Source organism: Phaseolus vulgaris, chromosome 2 (assembly GCF_000499845.2).
Source record: "Phaseolus vulgaris cultivar G19833 chromosome 2, P. vulgaris v2.0, whole genome shotgun sequence".
Lineage (NCBI taxonomy): Eukaryota > Viridiplantae > Streptophyta > Magnoliopsida > Fabales > Fabaceae > Phaseolus > Phaseolus vulgaris.
The window spans coordinates 45,388,048-45,416,038 of record NC_023758.2 but is presented as its reverse complement, the minus strand read 5'-3'; the positions used below and the strand labels follow the sequence as shown (position 1 = coordinate 45,416,038).

At 34.9% G+C, this 27,991-nt stretch overlaps 3 protein-coding genes across 3 annotated transcripts; 2 read left to right on the top strand and 1 right to left on the bottom strand.

Annotated features, from left to right (window-relative positions):
• Window positions 1-13: 13 nt before the first annotated feature.
• LOC137809538 (uncharacterized) lies at window positions 14-14,935 on the top strand. Its single transcript, XM_068610645.1, has 12 exons — window positions 14-297; window positions 420-612; window positions 706-794; window positions 7,468-7,599; window positions 8,117-8,248; window positions 8,334-8,584; window positions 11,430-11,661; window positions 11,785-11,977; window positions 12,071-12,159; window positions 12,587-12,718; window positions 13,237-13,365; window positions 14,128-14,935. The coding sequence occupies exons 1-12, from the start codon at window positions 115-117 to the stop codon at window positions 14,362-14,364; spliced, it is 1,992 nt and encodes a 663-aa protein (XP_068466746.1). The 5' UTR covers window positions 14-114; the 3' UTR covers window positions 14,365-14,935.
• A 5,407-nt stretch (window positions 14,936-20,342) lies between these two features.
• LOC137812594 (11-beta-hydroxysteroid dehydrogenase A-like) lies at window positions 20,343-23,210 on the top strand. The gene is made up of 6 exons (XM_068614683.1): window positions 20,343-20,634; window positions 20,747-20,939; window positions 22,022-22,107; window positions 22,220-22,351; window positions 22,449-22,613; window positions 22,816-23,210. The coding sequence occupies exons 1-6, from the start codon at window positions 20,452-20,454 to the stop codon at window positions 23,098-23,100; spliced, it is 1,044 nt and encodes a 347-aa protein (XP_068470784.1). The 5' UTR covers window positions 20,343-20,451; the 3' UTR covers window positions 23,101-23,210.
• A 372-nt stretch (window positions 23,211-23,582) lies between these two features.
• LOC137812592 (recQ-mediated genome instability protein 1) lies at window positions 23,583-27,646 on the bottom strand. Its single transcript, XM_068614681.1, has 8 exons — window positions 27,074-27,646; window positions 26,698-26,868; window positions 26,212-26,357; window positions 25,893-26,026; window positions 25,188-25,774; window positions 24,723-24,833; window positions 24,509-24,637; window positions 23,583-24,371 (listed from the first exon to the last, which is right to left on the bottom strand). Exons 1-8 carry the CDS (start codon window positions 27,500-27,502, stop codon window positions 24,207-24,209), a joined length of 1,872 nt encoding a protein of 623 aa, XP_068470782.1. The 5' UTR covers window positions 27,503-27,646; the 3' UTR covers window positions 23,583-24,206.
• Window positions 27,647-27,991: the final 345 nt, after the last annotated feature.

Below are 27,991 nucleotides of genomic sequence, written 5' to 3'. Positions count from 1 at the left end.
TATCAACTACCCATTTACAAGTTGGTTGTTAGTTCTTACCTAAAAATAATAATATATCAAGCCAACCTTCATTTAAAGGTTTTGGTATCGTGGGAATTTCAAACTCACATAGCCATGGATGCAATTAACAACCTACTCAACATTGCATTGCCTCCACTTTCCCTCATATTCCTCTCCATTTTAATGCTACCTTGGCTCATATTCAAGCAGCTTGTTCATGTAAGAAAATCACTAAACAAGGAAAACGTGGCAAGCAAAGTTGTATTAATCACCGGAGCAGCCTCAGGAATTGGCGAGGTCTGTCTCATTCACTTCTATTTCGATCCTTGTTAGAACATCTTGAATTTGCAGTCTCACTTCACACTTCAAAATGTTGCTATGAAACAGTTTGATAATTTTGTGTTGGTTATTTTGGAAAGGAAATAGCGTATGAATATGCAAGGCGAGGAGCAAAGCTTTCCCTGGTTGACATCAGAAAGGAGAAGCTCGAGGCAGTGAGTGATAAGGCACGATCTCTGGGTTCTCCTGATGTTACCATCATTGGTGCTGATGTATCCAAGGTTCAAGACTGCAAACGCTTGGTTGATGAAACTATCAACTACTTTGGAAGACGTATGTTATAATTATAGTGTAATTTTTTGTATCTTGTTTCATTTCTATTATTTTGTTTGTCGCTAAAATTGGTGGATTTGGTGTCACGCGCAGTGGATCATCTGGTAAATAATACGGGAATCAGCGGTAAGCCTACGAGGGTGGAGAATTTGCGTCATGTTTCCGACTGTGCTGCAGTTATGGTAAGCCATGAAATGCTTAATAGAAATATTCAGTAGAATAGAGAATGGCTTTTATAAAAGCCTTACAACCACCAAAACTGAAATCTACTTAACAGATAACTAAGAAATAGGCACTACTATTAAAATATAAAATATCTGCAACAGATTTATTTAACTCCTAAAAACTAGCTTGACTTATTCTTCAGACTTTGCCAAATATCCAACATAATTCCTTCCCTTAAACTGATACGTTAAGAGCATCAGTTTAACTTTCCATCCTTCGAACTCCAAGCAAATTCTTGAGCTTCACAAACTGATCCAACTTGATAGGCTTAATCATGATATCTGCAATTTGATCATTTGTTCCAACAAAAACCAGCTTCATGATTTCTTCATTACACAAGTCTCGCAAGTAGTGATACCTGACATCGATGTGTTTTGTCCTCCGATGCATGACTGGATTTTTAGATAACTTAATCGCCGAGCTATTGTCGCACATGATGTCTATACATTCACCATTTATAGCTCCTATATTCAGCTTCGGTTGAGGAGAGAGTGACTATGTCTTGCTTTCGAGAACTCCAGCTAACTGCAGCCCCATTCAGCAAGAAAACATATCCAGAAGTGCTCTTTCTGTCATCTACATCTCGAGCATAGTCACTATCTGTGTATCCCAACAAATTCATTTTTGACAATCTCCCATAGAACACTCCAAAATCATGTGTTCCTTTTACGTATCTTAATACTCTTTTGGCAATCAACATATGTTCTTCCTTAGGGTCAGACATAAAACGTGAAATCAAACACACTACAAACATCAAATCAGGTCTTGTTACCGTAAGATACATTAGACAACCAACAAGTTGCTTGTAAATCGTTGCATCAGCTCTTTTAATCCCCTCCTTTGAAACAGTAGTTCCTGGAACAAAGTTCCTGGAACAATTGGATTTTTGACAGAGTTATAATCCCCCATATTAAAACGCTCCAACACCTCCTTTGCATACTTCTTTTGACATATATGTATCCCAGCTTCACTTTGATGAACTTCCACTCCAAGAAAAAACTTCATTTTTCCCATGTCCGTCATTTCGAATTCCTTTTGCATTGAGGACTTGAATTCTGCGCACAATATTTTGTTACTTCCAGTAAAAATCAAGTCATCGACATAGAGACTTACCACCAATAAATTGTTTTCTGTTTTCTTGAAGAAAAGGGTGTGATCATAGTCACTTTTCTTGAACCCTTCCTTCGTAAAGTAACTCTTAATTCTGCTGAACCATGCTCTTGGCGCCTGTTTTAAGCCATAGAGGGCCTTTTTTAAACGATAGACTTTGTCTTCCTCCCCTACTTTAAGATATCCTTCAGGCTGATCAACGTAGACTTCCTCCTTCAATTCACCGTATAGAAAAGCACTTTTGACGTCTAGTTGATAAACACACCAACCTCGTTGGGCAGCTACTGCTAGAATACTCCTAATTGTATCCCATCTGGCCACTGGTGCAAAAACTTCTGTATAATCCACCCCTGTTGTTTGAGAGTAACCTTTTGCCACTAAACGTGCTTTGCATTTTTCGATATTTCCTTCTTCATTCAACTTTGTTTTGTATATCCATTTGACACCGATTGTCTTTGCTCCTATTGGCAATTCTGTGAGCTCCCAAGTGTTGTTTCTTTCAATGGACTGAATCTCCAACTTCATTGCTTCATTCCACTTTTCTTCCTTTGCCGCTTCAGAGAAGTTTATCGGATCATCATTGCATATGAAAAAAGCAAAGTTTGCCCAATTATCATCTTCTTCTTCTCCGCTTACAAAATCTTGCATCCATCCAGGTGGCTTTCTTGCTCTTTTTGATTGTTTTTCATGTTCACGCATAGGATTTGTTGATGTAGTGATCTCTTTTGTTTCTTCTCTCGGAGCATGTATTGCTATAGAATTTTCAGGTCCTTCTTCCTCATATTCATCCTCAGTTTGTTCTTCTTCGAGAACTCCATTATCATCTTCCCATGTGAATATGTTTTGCTCTGGTGTACTCAATGTCCAGTCCCACTGCGCTTCTTCTTCGAAAATAACATCTCTACTTATTGTGATTTTCTTCGTGATTGGATCATACAATCGATAAGCCTTGGACTCCTCACTAACTCCAAGCATGATACATCTATGACTTCGATCATCAAGCTTGATTCTCTTTTGTATCGGAACATGAACATGAGCAACTGAACCGAAAACTCTGAAATAGTCAACCTTTGGCTTGATTCCTGTCCATCTCTCTTCAGGCACCTTGTCTTTTATTGCCTTTGTAAAACTTCGATTCAAGACATGAACTGTCCATCTAACTGCTTCTGGCCATAGAAATCTTGGCATTTCTTTCTCGGAGAGCAAGCAATGCACCATGTTCATGATAGTGCGGTTTCTCCTCTCTGCTACTCCGTTTTGTTGAGGAGTATATGATGCTGTCAATTGTCATTTTATGCCATGCTCTCTGCAAAATTTGTTGAATTTGTCTGAGGTGAATTCGCCTCCTCTGTCTGTCCTTAGACCACGAATGACAGTCTTAGCTTCTTTTTCAAGAGAAATTTTGAACGCTTTGAAAGCCTCAAACGTTTCTGCTTTTTCTGCAAGAAAATGAATCCATGTTTTACGAGAAAAATCATCAACAAGCACGAACAAATACCTTTTTCCACTATGAGACGTTGGGGTGATTGGACCACATAGATCCGCATGAATTAGTTCTAGCTTCTCTGTTGCTCTCCACTTGCTATTCTTTGGGAATTTTTCTCGTTGTTGTTTTCCCATATTGCATATTGTGCACACCTTAACATCCTCCTTCAAGCTAGGTAACCCTTTCACCATTCCTTTCTTTGCCATAATTTGAATGGACTTATTATTTAAATGTCCAAACCTCCTGTGCCAAAGAGATCCCACGTCTTCTTCTTCCACCTTGAGACATTTCACAGATGTTGGTTTCTTCTTAGCGTAAACCAAAAACATCCGATTCATCGTCATTTGAGTCTCCATGATCGAATCTTGCACACATTATTTTTGATCATAATGGTCAGATTCTTCTCTTGAAGTTGTCCAATGCTCAGCAAGTTGTTCGTCTTACAATGATATATCTTGCACACATTATTCTTGATCATAATGGTCAGATTCTTCTCTTGAAGTTGTCCAATGCTCAGCAAGTTGTTCGTCAGATTTGGGACATAATAAACATCAGTCAAAACAAGTATTATCCCCTCCACTTCAAATCTGATGTTTCCTTTTCCTTGAACCACCATCTTAGAGCTGTTTCCCAACTGAACAGAATGCTTGAAACCTTCATCTAAATCAACAAACCAAGATTTTTCCCCCGTCATATGGTTTGAGCATCCGGAGTCCAAAAACCATATGCCACTTTCTTTGAGATTGCTCACATCGACATGCGCCATTAGTAAGCATTCTTCTTCTTCGTCAAACTCAGCATAGTTGACGTTTTTTTCCTCACTAGTGCATTCGAACTGATAGTGACCTTGTTTTCCACATCAAAAACATTGAATGGCTGCTCTGTTTACAAAGGATCTGCCTCTACCTCTGTAGCTGCTTCTTCCACGTCCTCGTCCTCGTCCTCTTCCTCTTTGAGCGTTCCTTGACACATTTTCCACTTGCAGAACGTGCTCTTCACTCCTTCTCTCAACCACCTTGCTCTCATGTATTTGTAGTGATGCTTGTAACTCGTCAACAGTAAGGCTATCAATGTCCTTTGATTCTTCGATGGAGCAAACCACAAAGTTGAAGTTGTCTGTGAGACTTCTTAAAATCTTTTCAACAATCTTGACATCGTCTAATTCTTCTCCACTATTTCTCATGTGGTTGACGATCTCCATGACTCTTGAAAAATATCCCATTATTCGTTCTCCAGCCCTCATCTCCAAGGTTTCGAAAGTTTTCCTTAGCCTTTGTAGTTGTGCGCGTTTCACTCTAGCATTACCTTGGTGCTTGATTTTCATGGACTCCCATAGTTGTTTGGCTGTCTCCTTCCTGGTGATAGTTTTCAACATGGTTTTGTCAATTGATTGAAACAGGTAGTTTTTGGCTTTGAGATCCTTGAGAATAGCTTCTTCAAGCGCCTTTTTCTGAGTCGGAGTAGGTGATTCGATTTTTCTCAGATCATCAAATCCTGGTTCAATGATGCTCCAATACTCCTTGGATCGAAGAAGGTTCTCCATGAGCAAACTCCAGTGGTCATAATCTCCATCGAATTTTGGTATGATAGGTGCGGTGAAACTGGTAGTGTCTGCCATTTTTCAGTACTGTGTTTTTCCTCTCAAAATATTTTATAATGAATAGATAATGGCTTTTATAAAAGCCTTTGTGCTTCAGAGCAAGGGATCGGGTGACTAGGCGTTCTCTTCGAACCTACCTTAGCCACCCTCAGAACTTCTTCCACCCTCTACATCGTACCTGAACTCGTTCGAGACGAGAAGGATTTTATCTTGCCTGAACTCGCTCATAGGCGAGAAGGTCTTTAACCCGCCTGAACTCGCTCACAGGCGAGAAGGTCTTTGAACTCGCCTGAACTCGCTCACAGGCGAGAAGGTCTTTGAATCATGCCTCTACATTGCCCCAGGGGTTACATCTTCTCGCCCCCAGAAACACGGAGGACTTTTACTTGCCTCTACATTGCCCCGGGGGTTACATCTTCTCGCCCCCAGAAACACTGAGGACTTTCACTTGCCTCTACATTGCCCCAGGGGTTACATCTTCTCGCCCCCAGAAACACTGAGGACTTTCACTTGCCTCTACATTGCCCCAGGGATTACATCTTCTCGCCCCCAGAAACACTGAGGACTTTCACTCTTTCTCGCCTGCACTCGCTCGACGGCGAGGAGGTCTTTAACTTGCCTCAGGACGTGCGAGGGCGTTGAGGTCTTTTAACTGGTGCCTCCGATTGCCGAAAGACGATGAGGACTTAAAAACTTTAACTGATGCCTCCAATCGCCGAAAAACGATGAGGACTTAAAAACTTTAACTAATGCCTCCAATCGCCGAAAAACGATGAGGACTTAAAAACTTTTTAGAAAGCATGCAATATATCTTTACTCGCCTTAAATCACGTATAAGTGACAAGGTCTTTCCTCAAAACTTTTTGGAAAATAGCAGGCATGCAATCTGAAAACGCCTTATACTTCGAAAACTCTTCTTTTATTGGGTGGCCTCATTAAAAACCCTCCTTAGGGAAAAAAGAGTGCCCCCTTCAAACTATTTTATCAGAGACATTGTAATGTAACTTTTGTGTTTGTCTTTACTTACCAAGCTCTTAATTATAGTACAACTTCAGGTGCGCGGCGTTCCAGGTGCGAGGAATCGCCCCTCCTTCCAGCGTCTCTAAGCGGTAGGCGCCGTTCCCGAGCGCCTCGGTTATTCTGAACGATCCAGTCCACTTGGGCGACAGCTTATTCTCCATCTCGTACTGGTGGGCTTTTCTCATCACCAGGTCGCCTTCTCTAAACTGCCTTGACATCACCTTCGAGTTGTACCTTCGCTCAACCCTCCTCTTCACCGCCTCAGCCTTCAATCTCGCTTCCTCTCTAACCTCATCCAGTAGATCCAGGTTCAGCCTTCTCTCTTCATTCGAGTCTTCCTCTACAAAGTTCTGGAATCTCGGCGAGCTCTCCTGAATCTCTACTGGAATCATCGCATCACACCCATAGACTAGGCTGAACGGGGTCTCATGGGTTCCTGACTGCTTGGTGGTATGGTATGCCCAGACTATACAGGGCACCTCCTCAGCCCAGCTTCCCTTGGCTTTTTCTAGCCTTCTCTTCAAACCTCTCAACAACACCCGATTAGCTGACTCCACCTGGCCATTTGTCTGAGGGTGCTCGACGGATGCAAACACTTGTTGAATTCCCACCCCTTCGCAAAGTTTCTTCAACAGGTGGCTTGCAAACTGAGTCCCATTATCCGACACCAGGCGTTTAGGCACTCCAAACCGGCACACGATGTTCTTCCACACAAAACCTTCGATCTTGTGTGCGGTGATCTGGGCCACTGGTTCTGCTTTGATCCACTTGGTGAAATATTCAATCGCCACCACCAAGTACTTCATCTGCCTGATCGCCAGCGGGAAAGGTCCCAGGATGTCGATTCCCCAGGTATGAAACGGCCAAGGGCTATAGATCGACTTCAACTCCTCGGGAGGCGCCTTATGCCAATCGGCGTGCTGTTGGCATTGTTTGCAACATTGGGCATACTTCTTGCAATCTTCTCTCATCGATGGCCAGTAGTATCCTGCACGGAGAGTCCTCGCGGCCAGAGCTCGACCCCCGACGTGGCTTCCGTATATACCTTCGTGGAGCTCCGCCATGATTCTCGTGCACTTCTCGCCATGTATACATTCCAGGAGCGGGTGAGTGAACCCAAACCTGTACAGATCGCCATCAATCAGGGTGTACTTGCTAGAATTCTTCTTTACGAAATCTACGTAACAGATAACTAAGAAATAGGCACTACTATTAAAATATAAAATATCTGCAACAGATTTATTTAACTCCTAAAAACTAGCTTGACTTATTCTTCAGACTTTGCCAAATATCCAACCATGCTCACAGAGAATAAAAATTACTTAGAAGCTTATAATTCAATAATAATAATGAAACACGAGGGAATTCAAACTTAATTATAATATAAAATTATGTTTGTGTTATAATTTGGCAGGATGTAAATTTTTGGGGAGCAGTTAATGTGACGTTATATGCGATCCCACATCTGAAAATTAACAAAGGGAAGATCATAGTGACTGCTTCAGTTTGCGGATGGTTTCCAGTACCACTGATAAGTATCTATAATGTATAATGTATAAACTTTGAATATTTATTTTAAAGTCGTAAAAATATGTTATTAAAATAATTTGAAATTATGAAAATTTTATTTTGGAAGTTATGCCGATACATTGAATATTAATAATAAAATACCAGAGTATATTATTAATTAAAAAATTCAGTGAACTCAGACTTTCTACAAACAAAAAGAGTCATTTTTTAAATAGATTTCTACTACCTAACTCTTTATTACAGGTCCATCGTAGTAGCTTTTTTATTTATCAATTAACTCATTCTTTTCTGGTTTTCACTAGAATAGTGTATTTCTTTCTAAATTATAATTTTGGAAAATATCTATTTTATGAAAATAGTTGAGTTGTAATCCATCAATCTTATTTTAGAGTTGAAGTCGTAACCACTTGAAGTTATATCTCGAATATATTAGGTCCATAAAGAAAATTGTGTGATTAGATTTGTTAAAAGTAATTTGAGTTGAAGGAAATTGTTAGTAAATGGAAGTAATTGTGATGGTTGAATAAGTACAGGCTAGCAAAGCAGCAATAATAAGCTTCTTTGAGACTCTGAGAATGGAAGCTGGTTCTGCTATCGGCATAACAATTGCCACGCCGGGTCTTATCAAGACGGACCTTAGTAGGGCAGCGAAATCTGACTTCAAGGTTTACATTTATTTCCTATATATTCTTTCAATGAATTCAGTTTTAAAAAATTTAGTTAGAAATAAATTAAATGCACTTTGAAAAGTTGTTTGCAATTCAGGTTGCTATGGAAAGAGTTCCAATGGCGTCAGCTAGTGAGTGTGCTAAAGCCATAGTTGAGAGTGCATGCAGGGGAGACATGTATGTTACATATCCATCCTGGTACAGAGTGTTGTTTCCATGGAAGCTGCTTCATCCTCAATTCGTAGATTGGTTCTGCAACTTAGTCAATAGGCCTTATCCGAAGAAATCTGCCATGAAAACCAATCTCAAGATGCCAGAGCATAAGACAGAATAAAGTGTTAGTTTGCATTGTTAATTTTGTGTCTTTTTCTTTTATTTATTGGGGAAGTATCATGAAAGCCCAATAAGAAGTCTGCCATGAAAGCCAATCTCATGGTTTCAGAGCATAAAGCATGAGTACGCTGTTTTTTCCTGTACCTTACAATTAATAGAAAGATCACCTGCTTAAACACTAATGATGTAATAGGAAAAATTGAATAACACATTTAATAATGGTTGTGAGAGATATATAAATAGTATTATTTGGATGTGGGCAATAATCCAACTTAAAATGCTTCATTGGTAAGCAAAAGATGTACTTCCCAGTACTTGCATCTAAACATTCACACTTCATTTTTATAAACTTCATAAAGCCTGCAAAGCATATATCTACAACAGTTAATGTACTTTAATTTTGGTCCCAAATTCTTAGAACTTCAACTTTTGTAATTTAAAACTGCCCTTTTATGGCAACCTCTTTTTTCACAAAACTGTTCACTTCACTCATTTTTTACCTGCTTCAATATGTGGAAAACAGAGCCAGTAAAGTGACTCCCTATAATAAAATAGATTGAAAATTTGGTACTTTCTTACTTTTTTTCTTCTATAACTTCTTTTGAGACTCAATATTTTTTAAAATACAAAATACATCATTTTATTTTATTAATATTTTTCATTTTAGAATAGATAATTTTTAAAGAAAAATTATAAAATCCAAAAAGTATTTTCAGATTAGAATATTTTCAAGATTCTATAATCTAAAATAAATTTCTTTGAAAAAAATTCGGAATTGTGTAATTCATAAAATATTTTTGAATTACAGAATTTATAAAATATTTCTATATTTGAGAATAACTTAATTTATTTTTTGTAATAAAAGAAAAAGTTACTTCAATTCATTAGAACTCTAAAAGTATTTATGGATATAAAAATACTTTTCAAATTTTACAATTCATAAATTTAAAATATTTTTTTTACAAAGTGCAAAAAAAAAAAAGTTATGAACGTGCACTAAGAAACAACCGAAATTTGTTTTCATCCATCTCACTAAAGAGCATGTTGATAGGCTGATCCAATGAATTTTTATTTTTATTTTTTTAAGTTATATATTTTAAAATCATATATATTAAAAATACATTTAATTAAAGATACTTTTTAAGTTTTTATTTTTAATTAATTAATTGATATTTTTAATTAAATAAATTAAATTAATTATTACATTTACATTAATAATTATAATTTAATCTGAGTGATAATAATTTATTTTAGATTATTATTATTATATATTTGTATCATTTAAATAATGTAATATAATATAAAAATAAAAAGTCAGTCTTTTAAAAAAAATTAACATATTATTTCGTGTGTCCTATCTTTGATCTGTGAATTTGTGGAATTAGATGGGACTAGTTGATAAAGACAAATGGATTAAATTGAAGAATCTAACCTGTAAATTTTAGGGTGAACGCAGACCAATGCCCACTTTATTACTCCTGCGTTTTTACAAATGGGAGCGCGATATTTCCTCAACCTTCCATCATAATGTAACTCTTATCATAGTTATTTTAAAAACCAAAAATATCATAAATGTAGCTTATTTAAATAGATTTTTTTATAGCATAGTTTCTAATAATTTAATTCTTTTTTTTTTCTTGAAAAAAATAGTCTACGAAATTTGTTTTAAAAAACACCTTTCCTGTTTTTTATGTCTAAATATTTTTAAGAGATGGGCAAATTTGAACATGAACTAAACTAATAGGTTAAATAAATGTTTTTTTTATCTTTTATGACAATTTTTTTAATTTTGTATCACTATTATATTCTCAATTTGATTTATTTTAAAATAATATTTAATACAATGTCCTAATTCACGGTGATGATGTCAATTTGGTTTGATCCCGTGCGGTTGTGTCTGGTTTGGCTCGGTTAGGTTTGACCTACTTTGGTTTGATTCAATTCGATCAAATCTGGTTTAGTTCAGTTTAGTCTGATCTAGTGTGGTTAAGATTGGTTTTGTCCCATTTGGTTTGTCCTGTCTGATTTGATTTGGTCTAAATCGATTCAAATTGGACCAGTTCGATCTAGTTCGATGCAGCTTGGTTTGATTGAGTCTAGTTTCGTTTGTGGTCAAGTATAATCTGGTCTAGTTTTATTTGGTTTATTGTTGTCTCAATACAAGACAATCATTAAATAAAAAATAATTTTAAAAACAAGAAAATCATTAAATAAAAATTAATTTTAAAAACAAAAAATAATTAGTTACTATATTAACTAAGTTAGATACTAAAAAATTATTGGTATCTAAAATAATTTATATTATTAATGAAAATTTATAAACTAAGTTTTAGATAGGTATCTAATTATCTACCAATATTTTAGTTACTAATTATTTTTATATTATAAAATAATTACTCTAAAGATTAATTTAGAATTTAAAATAACTAGTAGCTAAAGTATTGATAGTTAATGTTAGATATCAATTTAGAAACTAGTTTATAATTTTTTATTAATAAAATTATTTTAAACAATAATAAATAAATTAAAAAATTAGTATCTAATTTAATTAATATAATAATTAATTTTTTTATCTTTAAAAATAAATTTAATTTAATAATTTTTGTGTAGTAATAGTTTAATAGAATTTGGGGAAATAATTAATACATCTTAAAAAAAAATTATTTGCTCAATAAAATGTTGTTTATTTTGGAACTAATAGGAAGAGAGAAGAAGGAGAAGTTCACTGTTGACATAAATCACACCATTGGTGGGGTTGTATAATAAAGGTTTGACATTATAGATATCAACTACCCATTTACAAGAGTGGTTGTTAGTTGTTACCTAAAAATAGTAATATATGAAGCAACCTTGATTTGAAGGTTTGGATATGCGGGAATTTCAAACTCACAGCCATGGATGCAATTAACAACCTACTCAACCTTGCATTGCCTCCACTTTCCCTAATATTCCTCTCCATTTTAATGCTACCTTGGCTCATATTCAAGCAGCTTGTTCATGTAAGAAAATCACTAAGCAAGGAAAACGTGGCAAGCAAAGTTGTATTAATCACCGGAGCAGCCTCAGGAATTGGCGAGGTCTGTTTCATTCACTTATTTTTTCTATCCTTGTTAGAACATCTTTAATTTGCAGTCTCACTTCACACTTCAAAATGTTGTTATGAAACAGTTGGATAACTTTGTGTTGGTTATTTTGGAAAGGAAATAGCGTATGAATATGCAAGGCGAGGAGCAAAGCTTTCCCTGGTTGACATAAGAAAGGAAAAGCTTGAGGCAGTGGGTGATAAGGCACGATCTCTGGGTTCTCCTGATGTTGCCATCATTGGTGCTGATGTATCCAAGGTTCAAGACTGCAAACTCTTTGTTCATGAAACTATCAACTACTTTGGAAGACGTATGTCATAATTATAGTGTCATTTTTTGTATCTTGTTTCATTTCTATTCTTTTGTTTGTTGCTAAAATTGGTGGATTTGGTGTCACTTGCAGTGGATCATCTGGTAAATAATGCGGGAATCGGCGGTAAGTCTGTGAGGGTGGAGAATTTGCGTCATGTTTCCGACTGTGCTGCAGTTATGGTAAGCCATGAAATGCTCACATATTAAAAAGAATAAAAATTATTTAGGTTAAGAAGTGGCTTTAAGCTTAATTTAACCCCTCCTACGCCGAGACTACTAATTTGTACGTGAAGATATATGTTATGGGTGGTCTGATAACGATCAAATAGTAGATGACTTGATAATTCTAACAAATTCTTGCTAAGATGTGTTTGAAAATGGCTATGATACCATGTTAAAAATTGACTTTAAGCTTCACTCAATCTCATAAAAACATCTTATAAGGTTGAAGTTTGCATTTACTTATATAAAATAAAATATTCTTGGATCTCCACCAACTTAGAAGGTTATAATTCAATAATAATAATGAAACATGAGTGAAATTTAAAATTAATTTTAATCTAAAGTTTTAAGACAACAGTCTTATGTTTGTGTTATAATTTTGCAGGATGTAAACTTTTGGGGAGCAGTTAATGCGACATTATATGCTACCCCACATCTGAAAATTAATAAAGGAAGGATTATAGTGATTGCTTCAGTTTCCGGATGGTTTCCAATGCCACTGATAAGTATCTATAATGTATAAATTTTGGATATTATTTTAGAATCGTGAAAATATTTTATTGAAATAATTTGAAACTATGGAAAATTTATTTTGAAGTTATGTCCATACATTGAATAATAAAAAAAGTACCAGAGACTATATTATTAATTCAAAAATTCAGTGAACTCAGACTTTCTACACACAAAAAGGAAAAAGAAAGAGAGTATGAGTATCCTATCCTCCCAAAATATTTGTTTCAGAGTGGAAGTCGTATTTTATGAATTTCACTTGGTATAATTATCTATTTTTGTAAAAAAAAATATTTAAAGTTGTAATTTAAAAAATAAAAACACTACTTTAATTGATGCAAAAACTTTTTTTGAGTTCGATATCTAACTCTCCTTCTTTCGACGTAGACTTATTACATTCTGAGTGTTTTAGTTTTGTGATATATTAGGTCCATAAAAATTGTGTGATTAGATTTGTTAAAAGTAATTTGAATTGAAACAAATTGTTTGTAAATGTAAGTAATTATGATGGTTGAATAAGTACAGGCTAGCAAAGCAGCGATAATAAGTTTCTTTGAGACTCTGAGAATGGAAGTTGGTTGTACTATCGCCATAACAATTGCCACGCCGGGTCTTATCAATACACACCTTACGAGGGCCCTGAAATTGGACAAGGTTTACATTTATTTCCTATATATTTTTTCTATCAATTTAGTTAGAAAATAATTAAATTTACTTTTCTTTTAGCTGATCTTGTCAAGTTAAAGATGAAGTATGTACATAAATTAGTTGGATATGCTGATTCAGATATGTCGTTCACCCTAAAAGTAGGTATCATAACACAAGTTTTCAATAATTAGCTTTATTATTCAATTAAAATATAATCATAATTATAAAGATGAGATTAGAAATGTGTTCATATATACTATATAATATGTTACAGGAGAGATCATCTAATACACACTGTAAAAAGATATACTTATCCTTAACCACCTTGAATATTCTAGGTAGGAGGTTGCCTATACTTTTGTATATAACATATATAAATAAATTGATATAAAAGAAATAAATAAAAAATAATTGAACCAAATCATAATTAACTGTACTCTTTAATAAACCAGTTCAGTGTTCAAAATATTATGATAAACAAAACAAAAACATGACATGGTTAAGATAATATTTCGTGTAATCCTTGATCAAAGCAATTTACTAACATATATTTGATTATTCTAAAGTGAACAAATATACTTGATTAAAAAAAGGATAAATACATTTATATCTATTCATTTAAAAAGTCAAGTATTGAAATTTTAGTAATTTGAAAGTTTATCATATGTACTTAGATGGCATTGATAATTTATTTGAAAAATAATGAACATAAATTATAACTACAGTTTAAATTGTAAAATGCACTTTGAAAACTTGTTTGCAATTCAGGTTGCTTTGGGAAAAGTTCCACTGGGGTCAGCTAATGAGTGTGCTAAAGCCATAGTTGAAAGTGCATGCAGGGGAGATATGTATGTTACATATCCATCCTGGTACAAAGTGTTGTTTCCTTGGAAGCTGCTTCATCCTCAATTCGTAGATTGGGCCTGCAACTTAGCCTCTGGGCCTTATCCCAAGAAATCTCCCATCAAACCCAATCTCAAGATGCCAGAGCATAAGGCAGAATAAAGTGTTAGTTTGCAGACTGTTTCTTCTTGCACCTCCATATCTTCTTCTGCCACCTCCATACACAACATGAAAATACATTTTTATTCTTCTTGTGTCACCCCCATAGAGTAGTTTTCAGATTATGTAATCCAGAAATTCATTTGAAAAAAGACATCTGGATTATATAATCCGGAAACTAAATAAGACTTCCGGATTATGTAATCCATAAAGTAATCATGAATCTGAAAAAAGGTTTCCAGATTATGTAATCCAGGAGCTAATTATAAATTTAAAAAATGACTTCCAGATTAAGTAATCCAGAATATTATTTAGGGGTAGTTTTGAAAATTCAAAAATTTATGGAGGTGAGAGAAGAAGGTATGGAGGTGCAGGAAGAAACAGTCTAGTTTCCATGGTTCATTTGGTGATCTAGTATACAAATCAATGTAAGGCAATTGCTTCCTGCACCATATCACTGCACCCGATCTCAGCGGAAAAGACGAAACTGTCCTTAAAAAAAAATTTCAAAATATGTGTTCTGGATTTCTTTTTCCGGAACGAAATTTTATATTACGGATTTTTTTATTCGGAATGAGTTTTTTATTTTTGTTTCCAGATTTTCATTTCCGAAACACAATAATTTCAATTCCGGATTTTTTTGTCCGAAATAGAATTTTAATTTTTTTTCCAGATTTTTACTTTTGGAACTCAATAATTACTTCCAGATTTATTTTTCCAGAATATATTATTTTCAATTCTGGATTTTTATTTCCGGAATTAAGGGCATTTTTGGAAATAAAAAAATATGTTGGATGAAGGTTAAAAATATTGGGTGTGAAGTGTTTGTGGGAAGATACAACATAGTTACAATACCACTTTCCTTTTGTGTCTTTTTCTTTTATTTATTGTGGAAGTATCATTAACTAATAAAAGCAGAAAACTTGAAACTGTTTTTTCTTTTTCTTTTCTTTTTTATGAGAATGAGCACCATATTTAACCATGGTCGGTTTTTTTTTTTTCAAATACGTGTAATGTGTTTGTGAAACTTTTGAAATAGGTAAAAAAAAATTATTCTCCGTAATAGATAAATCATGCATATGCTACACGAGTTGTATAAGAAAAATAGTGTTTGGAGGTCATGATTTATTTCTTTTAAAAAATTAATATAGAAGTCGTTTATCTCAAAAACAACTTCAATATGGTTACAATGTGAAATTGTGGAAAATATTATTTATATCTAAACATCATTTAGTTTTGTATAATTTTTATTTTCTTTTATTTTTTTACAAGGAATAAAATTGTTTTATTTTTTATTACTTTAATGATGAAAAAAATTAGTAAATGGTTAAAACAATTATAACATTTGAATAATTTAAGTGAATAATTTAAGAGAAATTGGGTTGTTTGTTTTGCGACAAGGCGCACCTTATATTTGAGTTTCTTTCCAACGGTAACGGTGTCAAGACCCACGTTTGATTTAACTGCAAGGCGGAAAACTCTTCATCCATTGTTTTTTGCCAATTTGAATCAAGGATAGCTTGGGCATAAGTGTGAGGTTCTTTAGTAGTTGTGATGTTAGCAATATATGCACTACGTGTAGAAGAAAATCGTGAATTAGGAAAAAATAAATTAAGCATAGGATACCTGGTTCCATTCAGCCGGTCTTGGACAGTGGTCAAATGATTAGCTTGGGATCCCGTTACGTAGTATTGAAGTCAGGAAGGTGGGGTTGATGTGCGACTGGATCATCGAACAGGAAGGTCGGTTGGAGAAGGTTCGGTAATGGGTGTCAGACTTCCTGGCGTTGGAGAAGAAGGTTGGTCTAATGGAGGTTCAGGTGCATTGTGACGAGGATAACCAATAAAGATGCATTGTCGAGCACACGGATCAAATTTTTGCTTAGGTGAAACAACAATTGCGTAACAAAGGCAACCAAAACTTTTTAGGTGAGAAAGTGAAGGTGAATGATATTATATCATCTCAAAAGGTGATTTATTTTTTAGTAAAGGTGATGGCAAGCGATTAATGATATATGTGACGATTAAAACACATCCCCAAAATTATAATGGTAAATGGGACTGAAATAGGAGGGTTTGTGTTGAACTTAAAATGTGTCTATGTTTGCGGCTACTCCATTTTGTTGACGAGTGTAGACGCAAGTGCGTTGACATTCAATACTTTTTTTGAGAAAAAAAAATTACGCATGTCAACGTGGATGGTGGTTTTAATATATGTCTAAAATTGATTTTGTGCAAAAGTAATGAATGATTGTAAGAGATGTTGGGTTCCAGTCTTGTGATTCATAAGAAATAACTAAATACATCTAGTATAGTCATCGAATATAGTGAGAAAAAGACATTTTCCAAGATGAGTTGGGGTTTTATGAGGACTCCAAATGTCACAATGCAATAGATTAAATGAAGAATGAGATTTTATTGTGTGCTTAAAGGAAATTGTTGCCTCGTCGGTTAAGCTTTGGGACAAATACTACCATTATTATGAATGAAAATGAGATTTTTATTGATACTGATAGGTAATGAAGATGCAAGTTGTAGACGTGTCGGAGAAGGATGTCCGAGGCGGAAGAGGATGTTTGAGGCGCTTGTGCCATAAATTAGGGTCGGTCGAAATTTGAGATGCGTGAGCTTGGTTTGGGAGAGGGGACATGTAGTATAAACCTGTGTTGTTTATCGAGTCAATCATCCTCCTTGTAGCCAAGTCCTGCAAAACGCAATCATGTTGATTAAAAATGACACAACAATCAATTAGTGAATTGGTTATCTTACTAACTAATTGATATTGTCATTGAATTTAATTAGGTAGGGATTCACTAATCATGAAATTCTATCATCATTAAATTAATTGCATATAATGTCATACAATAACGTACAATAATTATGTATTTGACAATTATTATTTCCTTAATGGTCATATCAGCAGCGTTAAGGGATTTGTTCTGCTGGTTTATGCAGCAACGCTAGGTGTTGGACATAGTTTTTTATTTGTATGGTTGTACTGGTGTTACTAGTCGGTTACAATACGGTGGGAAGACTTTTGGTTTGAACGGATTGAATGATCAAATTTTGGTGGACTGGTAGATAAAGATGGACAAAAGTAAACATATTTGCTATGACGAAGGATTAGAAGGTTGTAGAAGCTATGGCCTTCGGGTTTAAATTAGTGTTTTTATTTTATTTTATCGCAATTACGATAAAAAAAAATTGTTTATTGATGACTTTGTCAGTTAAAACATTCTCGTGTCTCTTAATTTTGTTTATTCTTTGCTGATTAAAAAATCATATTCACTATACGTAGGATCCACTAATCTTGTGATTCTATCATTGTTAAATTAATTGTTTGTGTATAATTGTGTATAATATCGTACAATAATGTATAATAATTACATACAATAGTTATGTATAATTTGACAATTATTATTTTCTTAATAATATTTTTAAATTCAAAATATATTTTTGAATTTAGAAATACATTACAAATTAAAATTTAAGAAATGTTTTTAAATTTTATCATTCAAAAATATAAAATGAAATGGATTTTCTCCCTATTGAGCTCACAATTGGTGTTTGCTGGTTGAGTTTTTGTGAGAAAATTATTTTGATTATTGCAAAAACACCTTTATATCACTTCTAAATGCAATAAAAAAATATATTTTTAATGAAAACATGTCTTTTACTTCATAGTGTTAAAATATATTAAAAAATATTTATATAGAAGAAGTATTTATATATTTTGTTACACTATATCCATAAAATGTCAGAATTAATTAAGGAGAGAACTAGATTGTATATAAATTATAGCTTTTATTACGAACATGTTATATAATATTTCAATTAAGTGGACTTTTTATTTTACGAAATATTTTGGCTGCATTATACAATATCTTTATGACCAATTCTAGCTTCTCCTACTGGTAATTTAGGCTCACAAATATGTCTAGTTAAAGCATTGTAATACTAAATTCTTTTTACATAAACTTCCCAACAAACCACTCGACATTTTCTTCTTAATAAATATAGTTAATAAGCAATATTACTTTTAATTTTTAATTTTTAAATTATAATTATTAATTTTAGAAATCGATGTAGCACTACAAGAAAATCATGAAATAGAAACCAATTTTTAGAAACTAAAAATAATTAGTACTATAGTGACTAAATTAGATACCATTTTAGATATTAAAAAAATTTGTTTTATAATTAGTTTATATTATTGTCAAATAGTTTCTAAATTGGTATCTAATTAGCAACCAATGTTTTTACTACCAAATTTAGAAACCATTTAACAATAATCAAAACTAATTTAGAAACCAATTTTTTTTTTTAGTTTCTAAAATGGTCTCTAATTTAGTTACTATAGCAACTAATTATATTTTGTCTCTAAAATTGATTTCTATTTCATGACAAAAAAAATATGATCTTATAATTATTAATTTTAGAAATCGATGTAAGTGACTTAAATTCATTTCATTTATTGGTTAACAAAATATGTAAAAAAATTAACAATGATTTATTTAACCAAATCTATTTTGTTATATCTAAAAAACATATATCTAATTATCATTTTGAGATTATATATATTTTGTCATATCTAATAATTATGTGTCTAGTATTTAATTGGACTAAATTTATTTTATAATGTCTAACTAATACGTGTTCAATAATTTATGATATTATATTTATTTTTTTACATTTAACTAACATGTATTCACGTTCACATAATCATGTATATCGTGCTACCTCTAATTAATATGTATTCAATATCATTTGACTATATTTATATTTTGTCGTATCTAAGTAATATGTATGTAGCTTCATGAGATTATATCAATTATGATACATCTAACTAATGTTTATATATCGTTCTCAAATCATATCTATCTTGTCAGGTCCAACTAACACACACTCACGAGACTATACTTGCTTTGACAAGTCTAAGTATTATGCGTGAATGAGATCATACCTATTTTGTCATGTCTAACTACCACGTGTTCATGAGATCATACATATTTTGACACATCTAATTATCACATGTTCACGAGACCATACATCTTTTGACACATTTAACTAACACTATTTAGTGTGATAAAATCATACTTAATTGTCATGTCTAACTAATGCGTATACATCATTTATGAGACCATTTTGTATTTTTTCAAATCTAACTAACATGTGTGCATGAGACCATACTTATTTTGTCACGTGTAACTATCACGCGTTCATGAGATCATATCTATTTTTTGACACATCTAACTACCACGTGTTTGTGAGACCATACATGTTTTAACACATTTAACTAACATGTATTTAGTGTGATAAAATCATACTTAATTGTCATGTCTAACTGGCGTGTATACATCATTTATGAGATCATATGTATTTTTCCAATTCGAACTAACACGTGTGCATGAGACCATACATATTTTGTCACATCTAACTATCATCACATGTTCATGAGATCATACCTATTTTGACAAATCTAACTACCACGTGGAATACAATACTTGTTTTTACACATCTAACTAACACGTATTTAGTGTGATAAAATCATACTTAATTGTCATATCTAAGTAACATGTATACATCATTTATGAGACCATATGTATTTTTTCAAATCAAACTAACACGTGTGCATGAGATCAAACATATTTTATCACATCTAGCTATTCCCAGAAATTCATGATATCGTACCTATTTTAACAATCTAACTACCATATACTCGTGATACCATATATATTTTAACATATTTAACTAACACGTATTTAGTATGATAAGATCATAACTGACCTGTTTAATTAACGCGTATACATATTTTTGAAATCGAACTAACAAGTGTGTAAGGAACCATATCTAGTTTGTCACATCTGGTATCTAGTTCGTCACATCTGACTTTTACGCGTTCACCGAGAGTATACCTATTTTGATACGTCTAACGAACACATATCCCCGTAATGAAAGGGCAAAAGTGCTACGTGTTGCTTATCCTCCATCAAAAATTAAATGCCAACGTTAAAGAGCTCAAAATAAAGACTGAGTTTCAGTCACACTTTCATCTGTCTTGTCTCGTCTCTTCTTTTCTTCGACCGAAGCAATGGCTTTCATTCATGCAATGTTGAACATTCTGGTTCCCCCTCTAAGCCTTGCTATTTTGCTGCTCATTTTACCACCATATCTGCTATTCAAGATTCTCCGCTTCATCGTAAGATCAATTTTTAGAGAGAACGTAGCAGGAAAAGTGATACTTATCACTGGAGCATCGTCGGGCATAGGCGAGGTACCTTGCATGTTTCAAACCATTTACTTTCCAACTACCGATTACTTTTTTTTGTAATTTTCTGAGTGGAATTGGTTTTTGTTTCTGCGTTTTTCTGATTTGTTTCTGAAAGCACCTAGCATATGAGTATGCTAAAAGAGGGGCGCGTCTAGCACTTGTTGCCAGAAGAGAAAATCGAATCAAGGAGGTTGCTGGCAATGCCAAATTGCTTGGATCCCCTGATGTCATCACCATCCCTGCTGATGTTTCAAGACCCCAAGATTGCCAACGATTCGTTGAATCAACAATCAACCACTTTGGACGATGTAAGTTTTCTACACTCTCAACTTCCTCTTCAAGTGGAGCATTCACCAGTGCTCACTTCACATCCATTTCAAACAATGGCTGCAATCACCAACCGGATTGTTTGCCTTCTTGATAATCAACCTTAAACCCAAAACCTTAAACCTTAATATAATCACCAATTTTTTTTATGGAAGACAATACACTCTTGTTTAGAAATCTAACTTTCTTTTTCACAGTTGAATCAAAGTCAATTAACCAATCTTTGTGGCCAGCCATGTGCTATGAGCATCCGTAACAATTTACCAAGATTCTGCGTGATTTGTATCAAAACTGTTTGTCACCATCAGCTCTACTTTATCAGAATCTGTCCCATCGTCTTGAGCAATGTAGGCTTCATCGTGATATCTTGCTCCACCGTCTCTGTTGTTCCTGCACTCGTCAGCAAAATGTTCCCACTTTTTACCTTTGCACCACTGAATCTTGCTTCTTTCCTTCTTTACGGTCAATTTGATCCACCCGATTCTTTATGTCAGACACTTCCACCCACACTCTTGCATATGATTAACACTCTTCTAAAATATTTTGATACCTTTTCAAAGTTTTTACATGCAACAGCTCAAATTGTCTTGTCAAAGTCTGAAGTCTCACTTCTTGAGCTTGCCATAAAAATTCTACAATTTTCACATGCCTTTCACAGATGCAGCAGAGGAAATCCTTTCAAAATTGTTCGGGTCCACACGCTGGTGCACGAAGAACAAGGCTTTCTAATCCCTTTGTCTGCGCTCACTGTAAGCAGATCTCTGGACCACAGTGGGATTGTCACCAAGTTCTTGAATCCCGACTCTTGACTATTTCCATAATTTCTTGAAAGACCACCATTACTCTCCTCTGAATACACCATTTTGTCTTAATTATCGTCATCAAGAATTTGAAAGCTTCCGAGAAATTGATCATTCGAAATTTTTTAACGTTGATAACAACCCACAACAGAATTAACTAGAGTGATGAGAAGAGTTAGTATTTTTGTATACAAGTATGTCTTAAGCTTTGTTTTGGATGTATGACATGGTTAATCAATCGTTAAATATGACCCTCTTTGCAGTGGATCATTTGGTGAACAATGCCGGAATAGTTGCTCTCAGCTTGTTTGAGGACACCACTGATATCACTAAATTTGCACCCGCAATGGTAATGAATTTATCTATATTATTATTAACTCTTCTCTGCAGCTGGTTAAGAGGAATAGATCGTGAACATTTCGAATTCATGACTTTTAGATGATAAATGTTTTATTTAACAGGACATTAACTTCTGGGGTTCTGCATATGGCACTTACTTTTCAATCCCCCACTTAAGACAAAGCAAAGGCAAGATCGTAGCAGTAGCTTCTTGTAATGGATGGTTGCCTGTTCCGAGGATGAGTATCTACAATGTAACAGACGAGACCCTATCAACAAGCCAATTAACTAAGCTTCCGTTATGATATTTTAAGCCAGAATTGACAATTTATAGCTTTCTAAATTCTTTAGGCCAGCAAAGCAGCAGTGATCAGCTTATATGAGACTCTGAGAACTGAATTGGGAAGAGACATAGGAATAACTATAGTCACTCCAGGGCTGATCGACTCAGAAATGTCGCAAGGGAAGATCCTATCCAAGGATGGCAGGATGGTTTTTGATCAACAAATAAGAGATGTAAGCTATATTTACTTTTATGACAAATCCTAGATGCAATTTTTAACATGCTTTTCGTGTTATTTCCTAATGTCCTAATCAGAATTTCAACTTTGCATAATTGAAAATGGATTCAAGATTTGTCCTTGCTTTTCATTGTATATATTTGGTTCTCTTAACGCATTGCTTTTCTTAATTTATTCATTTGGTTTCTTGGCAACAGATGGAAGGTAGTGGGATGCCCATAAAATCAGTGACAGAAGCTGCCAAAGCAATTGTGAATAGCGTTTGCCGGGGGGACTCGTACTTGACCGAACCAGCTTGGTTTACGACAACGTTCTATTGGCAGATATTTTGCCCTGAAGTGTTAGAGTTTCTTAACCGCTGGTCACTAACTTCGGAGTCTTCCGAGGAAGAACCAGCTAGCAAGAAGGTCCTTGATCTTGCATTCTTAAAGAAATATATGCATCCCAAGTCAGTGAGAAGTCCCAATATCAAACCCAACTAAACATCATTTTTATATTACAATCTGGCCATGCCATATTAATGTGGAAATGATATCTATTGTTATAAGCTACTTCACCTTATGAAAAAATAAAAATCATTTGTGGCGTGGCATCAACTGTTTCTGCTGATTCAAATGCATAAATTGGTAAAGAAATAGTAGGCAACATTCCCTCCGGTTCTGACTGTTCTCGAAGGAAATCAACTGTCACTCTTATCGCTAAGTTCTTATCGCTAAGTTCATCAGTGACACAAGAAAATATTTTTTCTATTTTTATTTTAATTATAAAAAACTATTTTCAAACTGAATGAGTATTTCACACAATACAGGAGAGGCGAAACAATTTTCATTAATCTTCAGAACATTACTCCCCAAAAAATACTTCAGAGTTGTTTCCAGATATGTACATTTGTGACTATTTTAATCATTATAATATCTGAGGTATATTGATAATGGAAATGACAGAGCAAACTTTACAAAACTCGTGTAGCAAAGCTAAAATCTATTACAGAAGTTATATTTCAAATTACAAGAATCAATCATATATCCACTCAGGAATTGCAATACATCCTTAGGTGTAGAAGTAGACAATCTCATCCAACAAATAAACCTCCAATGGGAACTCCTTTACACCAAGAACAATGAAAATATACAAACCCAATTCATGCTTCACCAGTGGTGTATATATCAGGCACTTTCATAACACGTTGTAATCCTGATCCTTTCCTCCTTCCGCAAAGAGGTAATTCGTCATTTTTTCAATTGAGGAAACTAATGTCATGTTAGATCCACCTACCTCGATTTTTCTTCTTCTGTTGTACTCGGATCAAAGGGAGGACTATTCGTTTGTTTTGACGAAAATGAACACCAACATTTTATCGACTTTCCCCTGGCAAGTACCACATAATTCATTTCTTACACCTAAAATGTATGGATCAAAATTGAAACATCCACTCACATAATAGCAGAATACATGTTGGTTCAGCACCATATGCTCTCTCATATCGCCATTCTTCTATGTCCATCTTAGTTATGCCTTGGAACTTGAGTAATCATTTCGAGCACAACTTTGTCCAGGCCAAATTACGAAATGCTAGTCATTCAGATAATTACGGGGATAATTCAATTGGATCCATAGGGTTTTGAACTTGTGGAGAGTGAAGAGACTTCAGCCTTCTCAGAAGTAACCATGCATCAGACTGAGGACAGCCTTGACTCATTTCTAGGGCAAGTGGAAGGGGAGATTTTTTATTGAATTCCACAAGAATTATTCCCTAGACAAAAAACATAAAGATGTTAATTAACAGAATAAAAAACGATTATTAATTTGTAGTCAATCCAGCTAACTGCGTAAAACTTGCAGGAATCTGTCAGATTCCCTTGTGTCTACAGCTAGAGAATTTATATTTACCTCAAAGTTTGCTAAAAAAGCTTGAAATTTACGCATTGTATCCTTCATTTGGTGGACAATTTTCGTGTCAGGAGAAGAAAGAGCCGCAGTTACTTCTTTAGGAGAATAACCAATTCCTTTCTCTACAACCTAAATTATTTCTATCAATGATCAACTTCTTACAGTTAAAAATACAGACCATGTGATAAAAACTTGAATTCTAGAGCAAACTCACATTATGATCGACGAGGATTTCAGAAATAAGGCTACCATCGTCTACATATGCCTGAAGCTCGTATGTTGTCCTTTTCTTATACTGGAATCCTTTTACACCTGTCAAAAAGCACTACAAAAAAAACGCATTTATACTTAGAAAAAATTAAGATTGCAAAAACTCTGACCTAAGCATCAGTTAGTAGAATTAAGACATGCTCCGAAGAAAATTCCACCCAAGAGCCCATGTCACTACAGAACAGCAACAAATGGCTCGTATTCAAATCTCAAACTAAACGATATGACACATAATATGAAGAGGATAGAATACAAACACAAGGATTCGGACCACAGAAATTATTATTGTAGTAAAACATGTTGGTAACTAGTCATTCCAAGTTTCCAGCTACTCATACTCAAAAACCAAATGCACAAGGTAAAAATCACAGAAAAAGCAGGAAACAGTAGATATAGTTTATCATCTTACCTTGATTTTACCCTGAACAGAAGGAGCTTCCTCCTTCATTTTAGCCCACTTGGCTGACAAACTAGCTATATATGTGAAAGGAACCTCTTGGTCTCCAGACAGTATGAGTGGATGGTCACTGGCATCAACCATCCGGACATCGCTAGTGTTTAAAGCAGTGGATGAGGTTCTTTGCAGATGAGTAGTATCTGTAACAACAGGAGTTCTATCCGTATCTGTCTCAACATTTTCAACCACAGGAGAGTACTCAATAGTTATAGAACTTTCTCGTGTTATATTAACCGTGTCAATATGTGACGCTGCAACATCTGAATCCATGTTAGAAGACTGATGGTCAATAGAATATTCCCTGGTATTAGCGGCATCTATGTGCATCTCCTTGGCCTTTGAGATTACAGAAGAGAGCTGGTTAGCCATAGGACTAACACGGGAAACAGGATTGGTATCCCTAGGAGTATCCACATTCATGGCATCGGAATTTGAAGACGTGTAGGGTATTGAATTAGAAGCAGCACTTTGTGCACCCATGGACAAAGTATCTTCAGTTGTTAAGCTGTTAACAGTGCCAGGTATGCTCGGGCCAGCACCTGTAATTAAATGCACTCATGAAGAACAGCCAAGGACAAAATTGGGAAATTGTCTACATCATAGACGTGCATTACCATCCACACATATAAATACTTTTATCCGCAACACAAAGTGTACCTTGGTTGTTTTCTTGGGAAGAAACAGTACTGTGCAGCGTGGATCCATTGCATGCACGATTATCAACTCCACCTGAAGGCCATGCAGCAAGTGTTGCTCTAGTTGCTAAAGGAGGGAGCTCTCCATTTTTGTTTCTGCATAAGAACAATGAAGACCACCAAATCAATGTTTACCTATATGCAGTAAAATTACATATAGTAATAGTATAAGCCAGCAAGAAAGTTTGCACCAATGTAGCTTCCACATCAACATATGAAGATATCATACAACTTTCAATTGCACAGTTTGGTCCAAATAATCAAATTGCAATAATTGGTACCTTTTCCCCCTAGGTGGCTTGTTTATTTCTTCTACCAGTCGTTTTCGAGCAGCATCCAGCTCCTCAACCAATCCCCCCAAAATTTCAATGGTTTCAGGGACCAGCATTAGAAGTCCACGACGCACATGTACATTAGAAATAGCAACCTACAAGTATCAAATAAACCCCTCTACATCACCATCAGTGAGAAGAAACTTAACCAAATCACTTATGCTAGTCAGACATATGGAAATGATAAACCAATAGATTGCATAGGGAAGTGATAAACCCAGAGAAAACCACACAAAACAAGAAAATTAAGAATGGACCGAATAGGAGTTTCACTTCGATAATCCGCTAAATAAAACCATGCATTAATAGATCACATAGATTACCAAAGTTAAACTCCAATTCTAATCGAAAGTAGCACCAGTCAACTTAAAGTACTATATTTAAGGTTTATCCCATCCAAATTAAAGGAAGGGATGGCACAGCAGAGAAAGAAACCTTTAAACCAGAAGAGGCACAGACTTCAAGAGCTTTGATAGGCCTATACTCCATTCCAAAGACTCTCTGAACACCATCAGTCATTGACAACTTGAGGCACCTCTTAGGTCCAGGAGGTGCTTGTTCATATCTTCCTCGCAGAGGACAAGTGATATTAACTATTTCATCAACCTACAACCATGAATTGAACATCGCGGTGAAAATTCACAAGTCTACAAATTCTACAAATAAAAATTGACAGCACTTACGTATCAATCAGCGGAAAATACATATCAACAAACCATCTAAATTCATTATCATAAGTTAGAGCCTAACAAAGCAACCTATGATGCCATGGATACTCAGACAATTGTAGCAACAAGAAGCGAGGCCGTACCTGCAAAACGTAGGGACCAGGGAGAACGCGAAGGTGCATGGAATCGACGTTGGGAGGGAGAATGCCGGCGCCGCATGAATTCATGTCGGCGAAGAGGCACTGCTCGAAACAACTTTTGGCTTTGGTGGCAACGTCGAGGTGTTCGAAGGACGTAACGGAGGCTTGGAGTTGGCGGAGACAGGAGGCGAGCCAGTCTCTCTTGAGGGAAAGTCCTAGGCGTTGGAGGAAGTCGGTGACTGGACATGAAGGGGAGGGCGGAGAGAAGCTTTCGGCGACGTCGATGAAGTCGTCGTCGTCGGAGATTTCCACAGGAACCGCCGGAAAATGTGGCTGTGGCTGTGGCTGTGGTCGTGGTAGGGATTGGGGTTGGAGTTGGTCTTGTTCTTCTTCGTCGGTGTCGGAATCGAGTCTGAGACGGCGTACGGGCATTTCTGCAGGAGAGGACAATGGGAATTTTTGAAAATGTGGAGTGCCTCTCTCTCCTCTTTTCAGAATGACGAGGGAATTGGGTCTCTACTCCACTCTCCAGCGCGCGGAATAGCGAGGGATTGAAAACTCTGGTTTTTCGTTTTTGCTCCTCAAGTTGGGCCTAACTCCTTCTTATTCCACCCTCATAATTTTTCTATGCACCTCCTAATTTTTTAAGAAGACCTTTTTTACTATTGTTACTCTATTAGATTATAACTCTAAGGATAAAATTAGATAAGTAGTAAGATTGTCCAAGAATTTATAAGTTAATCTAAATCAATATAAGTTTAAAGGTTGAAATTTTTTCTTCTCTCATATAATGTCAAATTCAATTTGTAAACTTCATTACGAAAAAAAAAACGCGTGTCTTTGTTTTGTTGCATAATCAATCAAAATAAAAAGGAATTTTTTGTTTGATACTAAAGTGTCAAATTTCACTACACAATATAT